Source organism: Chrysochloris asiatica, unplaced genomic scaffold (genome assembly GCF_000296735.1).
Source record: "Chrysochloris asiatica unplaced genomic scaffold, ChrAsi1.0 scaffold00041, whole genome shotgun sequence".
NCBI classification, from domain to species: Eukaryota; Metazoa; Chordata; class Mammalia; order Afrosoricida; family Chrysochloridae; genus Chrysochloris; species Chrysochloris asiatica.
The window spans coordinates 1,646,405-1,663,275 of NW_006408559.1; the positions used below are offsets into that span (position 1 = coordinate 1,646,405).

General features: G+C 46.6%; 1 protein-coding gene across 1 annotated transcript in view; it reads left to right on the forward strand.

Moving 5' to 3' along the window:
- The first annotated feature begins 2,008 nt into the window (after nucleotides 1–2,008).
- The window catches only part of TSPAN33 (tetraspanin 33), a 39,581-nt gene continuing 24,718 nt past the window's right edge, over nucleotides 2,009–16,871 (forward strand). Inside the window, exon 1 of the mRNA XM_006861123.1 lies at nucleotides 2,009–2,110. Within this exon, the coding sequence (XP_006861185.1) occupies nucleotides 2,009–2,110 (102 nt within the window). The remainder of the gene's footprint in view (nucleotides 2,111–16,871) is intronic.

Consider the following 16,871-nt stretch of genomic DNA (forward strand, 5'->3'; position numbering starts at 1 on the left):
CCTACTGAGCAGTATTCCATTGTGTTTATGTACCACATTTTGTTTAATTATTCATCTGGCAATAGGCAATTAAGCTGTTTCCACTTTTTGGCAATTGTGAATAGTACTGCAACGAATACTTGTGCTGTACTCTTTTTTTTTTTTTGAGTCTCTGCTTTCCAATCTTTTGAGTATACATCTAGGAGTGGAATTACTGCACTGTGGCATAGTGCACTGGAGCGCAAGGTTGATTTGAACTACAAGGTTGGTGGTTCAAATTCACCAGCCACTCCTTGGAAACCCTATACAGAGCTGCTCGAAGGCACTTAGCAACAACATGGTAATTTAGGGAGTGTGGTGGTTCCATGCAGTAAGCACTGGCCTGTGAACCAGAAGGTCCACAATTCCAGCCTGCCAGCCTCTCTTTAGAAGAGAGATGAGGCTCTCTGCTCCTGCAAAGATTTTTTTGAAGTCTCAGAAACCCCATACAGAACCAACTTGAAGACACTTATCAACAACAGCAGCATGGTAGTTTTAGGTGTTCTGGTGTGGCGCTGTAGCTAAGCACTGGGCAAACCCATCAGCTGCTTCTTGGAAACCCCATACAGGGACGCTATGAGTAGGAATCTACTCAACGGCCTGTAACAATCACAACACGGTATTTTTATTTTCTAGTTTTTTGAGGAACCACCACACTGCTTTCCACAAGGTTGAACCATTTGCATTTCCAACATGGGTTCCAAATTCCCCACATCCATGCTACTAGGAGTGTAATGTTAGCTCATTGTAGTTTTAATCTGCGTATTTCTGATGACAAATGACAACTGAACATATTTTTCACATTATCTGGTGGTCATTGCAATGTCCTGTTTGGTAAAATATCTATTCATGTTCTTTGCCCGTTTTGCCCATTTTATCATTGGATTGGTCTGTGGTTCAAAGTCTCCAGCCATTCTTGGAAACTGACTCGATGGTATTTAACGACAACAACAAATGATTGGGTTACTTGTCTTTTTGATGTTGTATTGCCGAAGTTTTGTATATATTTTGGTCATTAGATTTTTATGGGTATATGGTTTCCGAAGATAGTGAAATAAGCATTTAAAATATTTAACTACTAACCAGGATTTCATTTGGAGTCCTGGTGTGGTGCCTGCCATAGGATAAGCTCTCGACCACAACGCCTGTTTGAACTACGAGGTCGATGGTTCAAATTCACCAGTCGCCCCTCGGCAACTCTATACATGGTCGCTATAGGTCAGAACCCATTCGCCGGCACATACAACAACAACAAGGATTGTATTTACTCTTAAATTTTCTCTAATTGTTAAATCTACACTAGTTTTGTCACCAAATTTTATTGTCACCCCCCTGATATTATCTCTAAGCTTCTGTATTCTCAGTTTTCTGCGCATAGCTAAACACACAGTGTGCATACTTGTTGATTGTAATGCGTGTGTTTGCCTATGTGCACAGCAACTGGGTGGAAGACGAGGCGTGCGATGCTGTGCGCAGTCCCCTTCCTCCTCCTCTCCTCTTCTCTGTCAGCAGCTGCAGCCTGGATGCTTTTCTTGGAGACCCCGGACTGCTGACCCCTTAACAAGTTGTCCCTCGCTGAACAGGTGTCTCCCCCTGCCTCTCGCAGTAGAGGGATGGTTGGGCATTGAGTGACATCAGAGGTTGACCAATGAGAAGTCAGGTTTCGGCAGGTGCACCAATAGGCGGTCAGGGGCGGGCCCGTTTCCTGGGCGCCGGCGGGCCGGGCTGGTCCTTCGCAGCTCTTCTCCGAGTCAAGGAAGCTCTCGCAGCCGGCGGCGGCTCCCGTGGCTCCCGTAGCTCTGGTGGCTGCGCGCTCCCCGCTCCCCGCCCCCCGCCCGCACTCCCCCGCACGCAGACCCAGCGTCCCAGTCTCTGGTAGCTCTCAGAGCGCGACTCCCGCGGCGGCGCGTCTCATGCCCCCGGGCGCAGGGCGCGCAGGTGGGCCGGCGCCGCTGGGAGCTAGGCCCCCGGGGGCAGTGGCAGCAGGATCATGGCCGGGAGACCCGGCGCGACGGCCGCCTCCAGCGAAGAGTTCTCCTTCGTCAGCCCACTGGTGAAATACCTGCTCTTCTTCTTCAACATGCTCTTCTGGGTAAGTCCTGGGGGTCGGGGGCACCTGGGCGGCAGGGCACCCCCGAATCGGGCTGTCCACTGCAGGCCACGGAGGAGGCGTCCTCGGATGCCGGTTCTTATGAACGTTGGGAGCAGTGTTGCCTAGTTTCTGGTTTGACAACACTTTGGAATAATTTAGGGCTGGGGGTGGGGGAACACCACGATGTCTGGAAAGGGCGTTGGGGGTGGGGTGGGGATTTCAGTAAAGACTTACTGGGTATTCTTTGGCCGTGGGATGAAGGGCCAAGGTGGGTTTGTGAGGGGAGTTGGTCTTCCTCTTGGCCCAAGACACGTTCAAGATAGGGGGACTTTCAGGCCTGGAGCTGGGAGGCCCTGCTGGGAATCTAGGAAGGAAAAAGCCCCAATCCTCCACCTCATCTTTCCCGAAGAGACAATTGATTTAAGGCCTTCATCTCTTGCTTTTGCAGACCTCTGGTGCCGCTTGCTCCCCTGTTCCCTCCCCCCGCCCCCAAAAAAAGGCAGGAGAAATGGCCTTCAGCAACAAATAGCTCTCCCAGCACTGCCCCAAACTTTGCCCCACCTTACTCAAGACCAGACTTGTGTCCCTTGGAACCGGACAGTCTTCAGCTTCTTGAAATAGGACCCTGGGTTGGCCCTGGAAGGGGAGGGTTCTTTCTGAATCTTCTACTTGAGGGTGGGAAAATGGTCAGCATATTGGGTGAGGGCTGGGGGAACCTGTCATCTCAGCCCCAGTGTGCCATTAATTGTTGACTGACCTTAGCAAACCCGTTCATCTCTAGGCCTGTTTCCCCTCCATAAAATCAAGCGCAGTATGATCGGAATGGCACAACAACTCTGCCGGAGGTGAAAATTCCAAGGCCAAAGCAGACTATGAAAAGTTAGTTCATTCCTATTTGCCTTCTAGAGATTTCCTGGTCTCCTAGGATCGTGAGGGTTCCTCCCCTACCCCTTTTCTCTTCCATCTCTTACCACTGTCCCCTGAGCCTGTGGTCTTTGCCCACCTCTGCCTGAGACTTAAAGTTCAAGCCTGCAGGAGGGAGTGATTGTGGGTCTAAAATGTGTTTCCTAGGAGAGGGAGCAGAGCAGACATCTAAGCCAGTTGCTGGCAAGGTTTCACAAGGGCCTCGGTGTGAACTTCAGACACAAAGAACATAAGTGCTAGCCTGTTGGGACAAATGAGAGAAATCTCCGAGGGTGGCGATGACAGCTCACTCACAGCCTTCGAACTCAGGAAAAATGAGGTTTGCGCTCCTCAAATTCTCAGTTTTAAAACTGGAAAGAATTTTGTTGTTGTCGTTAGCTGCCATCGAATTGCCTCCCAACTCATAGCGATGCCACGCACAATGGAAGAAAACACTCCCAGGTCCTGCGAAAAACCCCCACAATCCTTAGGGTTTTCACTGATTGATTTTTTCAGAAGGAGATCACCAGGTCTTTCTTCAGAGTCCATCTTAGTCTGGATGGACTCCACTGAAATCTGTTCAGCATCATACAACACACATGCCTCTTCTAACAGGCAGATCAGCTGCTCAGGAAGTACACGGGCCCAGGCTCTAACCTGTACCACCGCATGTTCGATCTGAGAAAACTAAGGCCGAGATATCAATTACCGCTTTGTCCAAGGTCCAACAGCTGGCTAGCACCAGGCATGGCCTGGTGAGTTTTCTTCTGACCCACACAGTGTCTAGGGGGAAGTCCTGGGCTCCTGTGGCTGCTACTGTAGCTGGGATGTCAGCAGTCAGTCCAAGTCCCTTTGGCTTCATTTCTGCTTCAGCTGGAGGTCGGGGAAGAACAGAAAAAAAAATCCCTCTCCCACCCCCTTCCAGGGTGGGGGATGTTTGAAAGGGAACTCCCCACATAAAGGCAAAATACCAATAAACCCTCCTTTCAGCTCTCTGAGTGTGACATTCAATGGCACAGCAGCATGGAGGACTCAGCACTGGTACCCCGGGGACCTCGGGGGCTCAGTTAGACTTTCTCTATCAGCCAAGATGTGTCTTCTTTTTTGGGAACTTGTGGCACCTCCCCTTATCTGACAGTGACAACAGCTGGGTGCATCTGTTCCCCTTGTGCTCATGTCATCTTCGTGAACTTCCCCCACCCTCCCCTTTCCCAGACAAATGGCTTTGGGAGGTGGCAGCCAGGGAAAGAACTTGGCTCTGCTAGGCCGTTTACCTTGGCAAAAATGCTTCCTTGAAGGCCAGAGGCCCTGGCTAGCCAAGCTGGCATCACCCCAAATTACAGTAGAGCCCCTTCTTGAACTTCTTTAGACTCATATAAAAGAGGTTCTAGAAATAGCACATTGAAGGGCAAGAGACCCAGCTTCTTCCTGACATCACCTTCCTGTGTGACCCTAAGCCAGTGTGTCTGTCTCTCTGTCCATAATCTTATTACTCTAAAGGAGAACAATTGTCTGCATCTGAGAACTATTTGGAGGTAAAAGAATCCCTTTGGGGCTTGTTTCCTTCCTTCCGGAGCTTGGACTAAGGAAGTATCTCTCTGTGTCCTGGTGTTCTGAACATCGACCTTCCCAGGGGACAGTTCTCTGTGGGCACTGTTAAGTGTCACTTCTGCGCCAGGCCCAGGTCTGCAGCATGCATTACAATTCACACGTGTGTAGGTGGAGATGAAGGACTGAGTCCCCCATGTCATGAGTCCTCTCTCTGACCAACCTCCTGTCAGGGACTGGCTGCCACCATCCTAATGACAGTCCTCTGTTGTGTGCAGGAAGCACCTCGCATAGACTGTTGGCCACAAACTTTGCAACAGAGCGCATGTTCAGGCTAACCGCTGAGGAACCAAATATGTGTTGGGGGAAGGAGGAGACTGTGTCTATGCCTGGATCACATGAGTATTGTCTGGGCTTCCACTCAGGTGACAGTGACCACCTCCTGCTCCTTGGGGCATTTGGAATGTGACCCAAAGCTGCTGGTTCCTTGGGACCAGGACCTGTTCACCCTGTTCATATTTCAAATCTCACTTCCTCTTTTGCTAGGGAGTTCTGATTCTCTTCCCAGAATCATATTGCTGGGTTACTGGCCACTGGCTGGGAGCAGTTGCCCACAGATCCAAGAAGTGGTATTTCCGTCTTTCAGTTAAGAAGTAGCTGACTTGCTGTCAGCGCCCCTAATCAAATAGAAGACACTGCTGAGACAGACGCATGCTACCAGCCTCAGATATACATTGGCAGGAACATTATCAACGCCGTCACAGCTGCCTCCTCCCTCCTTGCTGGCCTTTTTTGCCACTTGGGGCAGCAGTTGGGGTGGTTTTGAGTCCAGCAGAGCCCAGTAGTAGCTCAGGCCCCCATCCCTGTGTCTCAGCCAAGGCTACTTTGATACTTTGTACATTGTCGCACCTCTTATCTTGACTGCAGTTATGTATTTATCTTTCCTTCTAGAGTTTGGGATTCAAAAGAGGGTAGGGACTGGTTTGTTAGCTTCTGGATTCTCAGCACCCAGCTGTGTAGCACTGAGTGCTTTGTTGGATGTTTATGAATGGTGGGTGAGAGAGCCCACCCTTGCTCCCTCCCTTCTTCTTGAATATTGGCCTCTCAAGTTGCAGCATCACTTCAAGTGTATCAGACTGTTATCTCCTCTGCAGTGAGTCTGTGACCTGGCACACCCCCATCCCCCCAGGCAGATCAGACAAAATAGCAGCTATCCCTCCAGCCTCTCAGCCCATCTAGATGTTTTCCCTGCCTCTGCAGCATAAGTGCCCAGTAGTTTGGGAAATTGGTACTCCACCATCCGACTCTTCCCTACACTGACCCAGGCCACTGGGGAGGCATCTTCTTGAGGAAGTCCACTCTCCCAGCCAGGACCACTGTATTGAAGTTGCCATGGCACTTGGAACTTCTCAACCCACCTGTGGCACCATCTCTTGTAACCTGACTCTGAAGCCACTAGGAAGTGGCGAGACATCCAGCCTGAGAAAAAAACCTTCCTGGTGGGAAGATTCTCCTACCTCCTACCACCTACCACCTGACACCCACCACCCACCATCTGAAGGGGCCCTTATTGTCATCTACCACCCACCGCATTCCCCAATACAACAGGAGACAGAGCCATCTTCTCCCCCTCCTCCTCTGTCTCCCCCATCAAACATCCAGCCTCTAATAATCGAAGCAGTCAGGTTCTTTTTATGAATTCAGCAACCAAAACTCCCAAAATGAAGATGCGAACCACGCTCTTCTACTGCCCAGACCATGTAACTGCCTTCTTTGACTTCCCCAGGAGCTTTGTTTGTCTTGTACCAAGTGAAACCCAAATACTTCAAGCAGTCTTACAGAAAAGACCAGACTGCTCTGAGTCATGAGCTGCCTGTGTCAGGCCAGAAACCACAGGACCATGAGTCTGAACATCTCCACTGCTGTGTGCTCTCCTGGATGCTCCATCCCTGCTTAAAACCTGAGGAAGAAGCTGAGGGGTGGGGGTGGGGTGGGGGTGGGGGTGGGCCCTCCCTCTCCCCCCACATCTCCTCAAGAGGAAATGAGCCCTGCGGACTGCCCATTCCAGCGGGGTAAACCATCCATTCCAGAGAGAAAGCTGAGAGCCCGCCTCACACAGATGAGGAACAACACAATGCCACACAAGGAGCAGTGCATAGAGTCTGAGGTTGGCGCGTGAGAGGAGGGCCTGCTTCTGGTCTAGCAGGCTGCATTTTTTTAAAAAAAACTTTATCTAAAAAGTTAGATGAAAGAAAGGAGTGAGACACTTGAGGTGGAGACCCTTCCCTCCCACCCAGCTTCTCTCTGAGTGGTGGGGGTGATGTGCTATCACATCAATTCCAACTCATAGTGATCCTGTAGAGGAGCAACTGGTGGGTTTGAACCGCCAACCTTGTGGTTATCAGTCCAGTGCTTATCCTATGGCACCACACCAGGACTCTCTGAGTAGGCACAGGAATTGCATTCTCACACAGGGAATGGCTCGACCCTCAGATTTTCCAACAACCACCACCCATAAAAGAGGAGGGATTAATTCCGAAAAAGAGGCATGGACTTGAGACAGATGCCGATTAGACTTCAGGATGTGAAAGACAGACAAGGCTGAGGCTTCCGGAGGCAGCTCTGGTGGGGGCCCTCTTTCTCCTTTTCAGGCAGGCCTCTAGGGAATTCTGTCTGAGCACCCCTGAAACCTTCGGGTGCTATTTTACTATCTCCTTTCCATTTTAAGCCCCACCCTGTTTTGAAATGACTAGCGGGACACTTATCACCACCAGCACCACCACATAGGGACCTCTCTTAGAAGACACCTGCTGAGTGTAGGCGGGGAGAGTGCTCCTCCTCACCAGCACTCTGCTCCTCTCTGGAGGAGGAATGAGTCCAGATAAGGACCGATCTCCAGCTGTGCCTCCTTCAGTTTAGAACCCTCTTGCCTCACATTCCTCCTGTTAGCCAGAGTAAGATGCTAAACAATGATGCTTCTATACTTGATGATTTGCAGAGAAGCATCATGTGTATCATAGGAACAGAGCCCCCACTGTGGTATCTAAGGACCTTCCCACAGACCTCAGGACTTGTCCCATCACTGTGGTCTTAAGGTGCAGTCAGAATCAACTTGATGGCACCTAACAACAGTAAATTGGCATTTGGCCTTTAGAGAGAGCTAAGAGAGGAGCCTCCACTTGGAACCTTCCTCTCCTGGTGCAGATGGCCCTAAAGTAGTGTCCTAGGGGCTGGACCAAGGGGCAAAAACAACAACTCACAAACATCAAATCATGACTGTCTTTTCCCGGTTTGCCAAAAAATCAAAATAATGGGGAGAATTTTCGTGTCTTTATTTTAGTCCCTGCGGCTGTTTATCTGCCAGTAAGTGCTAGCAGGAGGCATAGGGAAGAGGACAAGTAACAAATAAATATATGGAAAACTAGGAATCACTTTATTTAAAATATTGCCTTTTATTCTATGAGATGCCGAGGCATCCGTTAAGTGATATCATCTGTTGGCAAAATTGTTTCTCATTTTTGTGATAGAAATGAATATGATGCAACTCCTCACACGAGGCCCTAAGAAGAATACAACATTGCCTGGGTAGTGTTCCTGCCACAATGCTTCATCTGAATTTAATCATGAGGAAACAAATTCTCATTGAAGGATATTCTGGCCTGGACTTCTCAAAAGTATCAGTGTCAAAACAATGCCAGTGTCGCAAAGACTTTGACATCTAAGGGGTGAGGAGTGAAGCAGGCAAGCACTCCCTCCTCCAGGGCAGAGGAGCTCCATAAATGATTTGCAATTCTGTGCACATTTGTGTTTTCTCTCCGACTCATTTATTTAGTCTATCATTTGTTTATATCAGCATGGATTCATGGATATTTATCTGATACTTTGGGTAGTAACCCAATACTTATTTATATTGATGCTCGAATTGTTCTGGTGTTGGCTGTCGGGAGCCCTTTCGGCTGGCTCCTGTGCTCCTTTTGGCATACCCCCAGACAAATGTGGACTTTTGTATTTTGGTTTTGTTTCCCTTACATTATGGCACTACAATCTGCTACTGACTCATTTTGTATATTTGGGTGCCATCAACAGTAACCCCACGGGACAGATTGGAACAACCCCACAGATTTTCAAAGGCTGTAATCTTTATGGTGGAGTCATGGTGTAGCACTGTGGGACAATGCGTCAGACTGCAAAGCCGTTTGAACTGCAAGGTCGGTGGTTCAAGCTCACCAGCTGCTCCTTGGAAACCCTATAAAGGGTCGCTTTGGGTTAGAACCGACTCAATGACGCTTAACAACAATCTTTATGATAGCATAGTGGTTATGAATTAGGCTGCTAACCTCAAGGTCAACAGTTCAAAACTACCAGCTGCTTGGGAGAAAGATAAGGCTTTCTGCACCCATAAGGGTTTACAGCCTCGGAAACCTTGTACAGGGTCGCTATGAGTCGGAATCAACTCCATGGACCACCACCACTACCACCAATCTTTGTGGGAGCAGATTGCCATGTTTCTCTCCCCAGGAGCAGCTAGTGAGTTTGAACCAACAGGCTTTCTGTTTGCAGCCACCTGCATAACCTGTTGTGCTATCAGGGCTCCTAGAATCTCCAGGGAGCCAAGGGGTAGCCATTCTCAGGATAAGGCAGTTGCTCACCTTTCATAAGGATAAAGGTGCTGACTCATTATCTTATGTAATTTGATGGACAACTTTTCAGGAACATGCCTTTTGCTAAAAGCTAGACTGAACTCTTTTTAAAACTTGTATCTAGTCATTCTAGGAAGATGGCGGCACAAACAAACCATTGTTATACTTGCCCACTCAAACAAGGACCTGGTGCCCTTCTTTGAGGGACTCTGAATCAGAAAGCAACAGGGATCTGCATTACAGGCAAGAATCAATGGATCAGCAATGTTGTTAGGTGCCATGGAGTCCGTTTCTACTCATCAGGATCCTCTTTAGGGTTTTTGAGGAGCGGCTGGTGGATTTGAACCACCAACCATGCAGTTCAAATGCATCGTGCAGTCCAGTGCTTACCCTGAAGTGCCACACCAGGGCTTCAATAAGTTACATAGAAAATCACTTCTCCCATCATCCCTGCTCCTTGTCCATATAGGCTTCCGGCTGCTGTTAATTGGAATGTCTGCTACTGCTTTCTGGTTCCCACACAAAGCAACCCTGTATAAGGTTTCTGAGGCTGTAAATCTTTACAGAAGCAGAAAGCCTCAGCTTTCTCCCAAGAACAGCTGACCTAACCTATAACCCACAACACCACCCTACTCACTCCAGCCCCTAGCTGTAAAAAGACAGGTCCCTCATACTTTTTTTTTTTACAAGTTTCTCACCATTGACAGAGTAGTCTTACCACCACTTTTTCTATTACTCTATGGAAAATATTTTGGTTTTCCTTCCCCAAAAGGGTTCTACTTAACACGGGTTCCAACTTTCACAGGTTTTACTATAAACGTCAGATAGAAAATATAACAGCTGTTATTTCAATTTATATTATAACTGTCTCTCCTGAATACAGACAGACCTAGAAAAAACTCTATTCATGAAGAAGCATGGAATTTTCACTGTGATCTGGATGAATGTCTATAGAGGAAATTGGTTTTCCATTCAACCATTCATACACATTTTGTTTGGGGACACTGATTGCAGTCCCCACAATGTCCCCACTTCCTCCCTGGGTTTCCTGTGTCCATTCCTCCTTCTGTCCTATCCCTTCCTGCCTTCTGAGCTTTATCCTTAGGAAAATACTGCCCTTCTGATCTTCTGTGGTTCATTGTTCTAAGAAGTGCATCCCTCCCTGGTGTCGCTGTTCACTTTACAGGGATGTCAGTTGTTCGGCTGGAAGTTGAGTGATCGGGTGAACTCAGTTCCAGGCTTGGAAAGTGACTAAGGGCCACAGTCTCTGGGGTACTACCAGTCTCTGTCAGACCAGTAAGCCTGGACCTTCTAGTTCACTATGTCCAGGACTTCCTATTATATGACCCCTTCCAGAGCTGTTGGCAGCGGTCACCTGACATGACTTAGTTTTTCTGGTCTCAGTGTTGTGGGGGCCGGGGTCCATTAGTCCTTTGGACTAATTATGTCTGTGCATCTTTTCTTGTCTTCACTCTTCTTTGTTCCACACAGGAAAGGGAAGCCAGGGCCTTGAGTGGAAGCTGCATTCTCAGTCAGCTCCCTATTATTGGTTGGTTGCCCCGCTATTACAAGCTGCCACAGACAGCCCGTTTACTATAGAGTCTGATCCACAGTCAGCACCCTGCCTGCTTCCCTGTAAACCCTCCCCAAACCTACAGGATAGCCCTCCTGGGGATCTGTTAGGGTCTGTGAGGACTGTTGAGTGAAACTACTGCGTACTAGGATGCAGGTAGCTTTAGTGGAGTTCGAGTCCTAGTGTGGTGTTGTGGGTAATGCACTAGACTTCAAGGTTGACTATGCAAACTCACCAGCCACTGCTGGGAAACCCTCAACAGGGTCACTATGAGTCAGAATCTACTGCACAGACCTTAACAACAACAACACCTACAACCCAAATCCTGGTGTGGTGCTGTATGATCAGCATTGGACCTCAAGGTGGGTTTGAACCGAAAAGTCAGTAGTTCAAACTAACTAGCTGCTCCTTAGAAACCCTAGGAGTTGGCACTGACTTGATGGCATTTAACAACAATATACCAGCCTGCTATCTTGTTACCTCTGCTAACAAGGCTGACCTCCCGAGGGTCCTTTCAGAGTGTGTCCCCAAGCCAGTAATTGGATGTTTGCTGGAAGATACAGACTTCTACAGAAGGTTTCCTACAATGTCAGGGAGTCAGGGGTGGTCCACCTAAGTGCAGACTGCTCCCTCCACCACCACGGGGTCCCTGGGGTTCTGAAACCAACAAGACCTTTGGGGAATGCCAGCCCCTGCGTGGCCTGTGCCTTCCCTGAATGTCTGCTTAGATATTAATCATCCCACAGAGCAGGAAGTCCTGTGTGGTGCTGCTGGTTGATGTGCTGGACTGCAAGGTCGGTTTGAACTGTCAAGTTTGGTAGTTCAGGCTCACCAGCCACTCCTCACAAACCCTGTTGTTGTTGTTGTTAAGTGGCATGGAGTCGGTTCCGACCCATAGCGACCCTGTACAGGGTTTCCGAGGGTGTAAATCTTTACGGGAGTAGAAAGCCTCATCTTTCTCCCGCGGAGCAGCTGGTAGTTTCGAACCACTGACCTTAAGGCTCGCAGCCCGATTCGTAACCACTACACTACCAGAGCTCCTTTCACAAACCCTATACGGGGTCATTATGAGTTGAACTCAGCTTTTAACAACAACAACAGAGCAGGAAAGGAAAAGAGAGGATAACACCCAGCCCTGAAGGGACTCGCCCTGGGGGTGAGTTTTTGACTAAAAACATAATTACAGAAGCAGAGAAAAGAAGGGGGTAATAACCAGAGGGAGTCCTAGTGTGGCACTATAGGATAAACACTGGACTGCTAACCAAAAGGTTGGTGATTCAAACCCACCAGCCATTCCTTGTTGTTGTTAAGTACAACCTTGGAGTTGGTTCCAATTTATAGTGACCCTACACAGGGTTTCCAAGGCTGCAAATCTTTACTTCTCAAATGGAATAGCTGGTAGTTTCAAACTGCCGACCTTGACGTTAGTAGCCCAATTCGTAACCACTACACTACCAGCACTCCTTAGCCATTCCTTGTAAAACCCTGTATCTGAGTTGGAAAAGACTCAAGGGCACTTTACAGCAATAACCAGAGAGAGGGGACTGCGCCCCCTGATGGACAAATGGATTAGTACATCATCTCCTGCTGGTAGACAGAGTAGCCATATGGTGTTTGGCAGAGAATGAAAGTTGAAAATTCTAATTATTAAATCAGGGAGGGAGAGGAAATGGTAAGCAAAGGCCAACGGCCTTGCCCACCAAAGAGTTTCTTGCAGAAAACAGTGTGGGCCAAAATGCAAAATACTGTGGTAAACTAAGAAAGTTAACACGCTCAAAAATTCCAGTTCCCCAATAAAAAAAAATCATAGTCCGCACAAAGAACGGAGAAACAAATGGCCCATCCAAATGAATGTGGCAGTCTGGTCTGGTGCTGTAGGATAAGCACTGAACTGCTAATCACAAGTTTGGTGGTTCAAATCCACCAGCCACTATGAGTTGGAACCCACTCGACAGCACTTGATAACAACAACAGTATACCTATTTGGAGTCCTGGTGTGATGCTGTGGGTTAAACACTGGAGTGCTAACTGAAAGGCTTGCTGTTCAAACCCACCAATCACTCTTCCAAAACTCTATACAGGGTCACCATGAGTCAGAACCAATTCAATGGCACTTAACAACAGCAATTAGTGATAACAACAAAAAGGGAGAGGAGAGGAAAGATTTGATACAAAATTTCTTGTATGTTACTGAAGTGAAGTTAGTATCAGTTTACCGTGTTGTTGAGTCTGTTCCAACTCATAGCAACACTATACACAACAGAAGGAAACACTGCCCAGTTCTGTGCCATCCTCACAAGTGTTGTGCTTGAGCCCATTTTGCTGTCACTGTGTGAATGTATTTAGTTGTGAGGGTCTTCCACTTTACCAACCATGATATCCTTCCCCAGGGACTGATCTTCCCTGACAACATGTCCAAAGTATGATAGACAAAGTCTCACCATCATCACTTCCAAGAAGCATTTGGCCATACTTCTTCCATAACAGAAGTGTTTATTCTTCTGGCATTGCATGGTTTATTCAGTCTTCTTCACCAGCACCATAATTCAACTGCATCAGTTGTTTTCCAGTTTTCCTTATTCACTGCCCAACTTTCACTGCATGTAACGTGATTGAAAATACCATGGCTTGGGTCAAGTGCACCTTAGTCCTCAAAGTGACATCTTTGCTCTTTAAAACCTTAAGGAAGTCTTTTGCAGCACATTTACCCAATACAGCACATCCATTGAGTTCTTGACTGAAGCTTCCGTGAGAGTTAATGTGGATCCAAGAAAAATGAAGTCTTTGATAACTTCAGTCTTTTCTCCATTTATCAAGATGGTCCAGGTGTGAAGATTTTTGTTTTCTTTACATTGAGTTGCATACTGAAGACTATAGTATTTAATCTTCATTAGAAATTGCTTCAAGTCCTCTTGGCTTCCAGTAAGTAGTAAGGTTGTATCATCTGCATATCTCAGGTTGTTAATGAGCCTTCCTTCAATCCTGATGCCATGTTCCTCATATAATCCAGCTTCTCAGATGATGTATTCAGCATAAAGATTGAATGGTGAGGGTGGTTGTATGCTGTCTAGTTGGTTCCGACACATAGCAACCCTTTCCTTTGTAGGGTTTCCAAGGCTGTAACTCTTTATAGGAGCAGAAAACCTCATCTTTGTCTTGTAGAGCAGTTGGTAGATTCAAACTGCTGACCTTGAGGTTAGCAGCCCAGCTCACTATGCTACCAGAGCTGCCTATAGATGGAATAAGTATGGTAAAAAGCTACAACCCTTATGCCCACTTGTCCTGATTTTAAACCATTCCGTAGCCCCATGTTCTGTTTGAACATCTCATCTGCCTCTTGGTCTATGTACAGGTTCCTCATAAGCACAATTAAGTGTTCCAAAATCCCCACTCTTTACAATGTTATCCCTAGTTTATTATGATCCACACAGTTGAATACTTTTGCATAGTCAGTAAAATACAAGTAAACATCTTTCTGGTATTCTCTGCTTTAAGCCAAAATCCATCTGATGTTAGCATTGACATCCCTCATTCCACATCCTCTTCTGAATCCAGCTTGAATTAACAGCTGTTAATGTACTGCTAACAACCAGTTTTGAATTACGTTCAGCAAACTTTTACTTTCATGTTTTATTAATGATGTTGCACGATGACTTCTATATTCTGTGGGTCACCTTTCTTTGGATTGGGCACAGATATGGATCTCTTTCAAGCAATTGGCCAGGTAGCTGTCTTCCAAATTTCTTGGCATAGATGCATGAGTGCCTCTAGCACTCCATCAGTTTGTTGAAACATTTCTGTTTGTGTTTCATCAATTCCTGGAATCTTTTTTTTTCTCCAGTGCCTCCAGTGCAGCTTGAACTTCTTCCCTCAATATTATAAGTTATAGATCATATGCTACCTCCTAAAATGTTTGATCATTGGCCAATTCTCTTTGGTACAGAGACTCTGTATTTCTTCCATCTTCTTTGATGCTTACTACATCATATAATGTTTTGCTTATGGACAACTTACCCTAGACTATTATACATGTTGTTGTTGCTGCTGCTGTTAAGTGCCGTCGAGTTGGTTTTGAACCATAGCAACCCTGTATAAGGTTTCTGAGGAGCGGCTGATGGGCTTGAACCGCCGACCTTGTGGATCAAACCAACTTTACAGTCCAGCGCATTAACCCACAGTACCACACAGGGTCAATTAATCAAGAGTCAAGAATTAAAAATCATAAATATGTATGCCCCTGTGCCTGGCTACCACTACCAACTGCCCTGAAAGGGATCACATTAGAGGATCCCAGATAGAGTGGGAGAAAATGTGGACTAAAACCCCAAATTATTTTAAAAACAAACAAAAAACCCAGATTTACTAATCAGAAAGAGACTGGAGGAACTTGAGACTATGACCCCCAACCATCCTGTAGATCTAGAAAGAATTTACACTTGTGGCCCAAGTTTCAGCCATTGAATGGTCGGTCATTCAAAGTCAAAAGGCACCATATGTCTAAGGACAAAGTTGAGAAGAGATGGGAAGGTGGGTGGAATGGAAATCAGAACTACAGGGAGGAAGCAGGATGACTGTTGTTGCAGGGAGGGGATGGTAATCACTGAGATGAAAGGAAGTGGATGATTTGTTGAATGGAAAGCTGATGATCTCGTCGGTCAACCTTCACTCAATCCCAAGTGCCCTTTGGTGGTGTAAATTATTATCTATGCCCGAGTGTTTAAAAAAAGAGCTAAAGTAAATAGAGAGAAATACTGGTAACTGATGGCACATGGAGGGGATTATAATCATTGTAATGAAACAAGATGTATGATTTGTTGAATGTAAAACTGATGATCTGCCCTGTAAACGTTCATTCAATCCATAATAAAAAACCTTTAACAAAAGAAAAAAAAGTTGGGCAGATACTCAAAGAAAGGTTGGAAGTTTCTTTAAAAGAAATAGTTACTGGTAACGAGACATGGACTCATCACCAGAAGCCTGAGAATAAAAATGGCAGAGTTTGGAATGGTAACATCCTCGATTGCTGACCAAGAAAAAGCTCAAAAGTCAACCATCAGCCCTCTTAAGAGTATCTCACTGAGAATTTAAGCATGCCTCCCACCCAGGACCCCCTTCAGAATCCTATGTTGGATAACGATGACTCCAACTTGAGAAAACTGTGAGCATCCAAGAAATCCCAATATCAGAACCCAACTCACCTTGCTCAGCAGCAGGATTGGAATCAGCTCAGTTCAACTCCCACAATCACTTTCATAAGGTGGGATGCTTATTTTTTTTATTCCAAGATACCAAAGGATGACCTGGATTTTCAGCCACCACACTGGAGCATTCAAGAACAAGAATGAGATTCTGGTACACCAGGATACCCATGGAATCATCAAGATCCCAGAAGAATTTCTACCACCTCCCCCACTACCCCCTGTCATATCCTTGGCTAACATCAGACACTGGGTTCACCCTAAGAAGGAGTCCATCTACACCACCCAGGGTGCTTTCATGTCTCCACACACTGTGGCCAAAGATGGAGGCTACTCCCAAAAGAACGATGGAGGCCTAGTGTTGACAGGCTTCTGGATTAATCATAGTGGAACATCTTGCCTCCCATCTCCTTTAAATAGATTTGTGCAAGATGAGGCCTGATGTCTGTTACCGACAGACTATGAGTTGCCACTTGACTACCCTTAAAAAGTGAGAGAGAAATGTCTCAGTTTCTAGAAACTGTCCTGTTAAGCAAATTGCAACTTGGAAAGCTATTATGCAGAGAAGAAAAGCATTAGGAACAATACCTAAAAAGCAGATATTCATGTTTTTTTCAAATGGAATTGTTCAGACCACATAGATTCATTCATTCAACATAAGGCAAATGTAGATGTGTCAAGAATTGAACTAGGTGTTAGGGAAACAAGAATGAGCATAAGCCTCTGCTTACAGAGCTTACATACAGTTTTTATAACTTTCAGGAGAAATAGTATTAATGCCAAGGCCATGCTGAAGAGTGCAGACTTTCTGGGTTCAGTCATCTGCTGTGCCAGATAGTTCCACAGGGTCTCCAACTTCCTAGTCTTGGTTCCTTCCCATTGCTCATTCTCTAACTCTA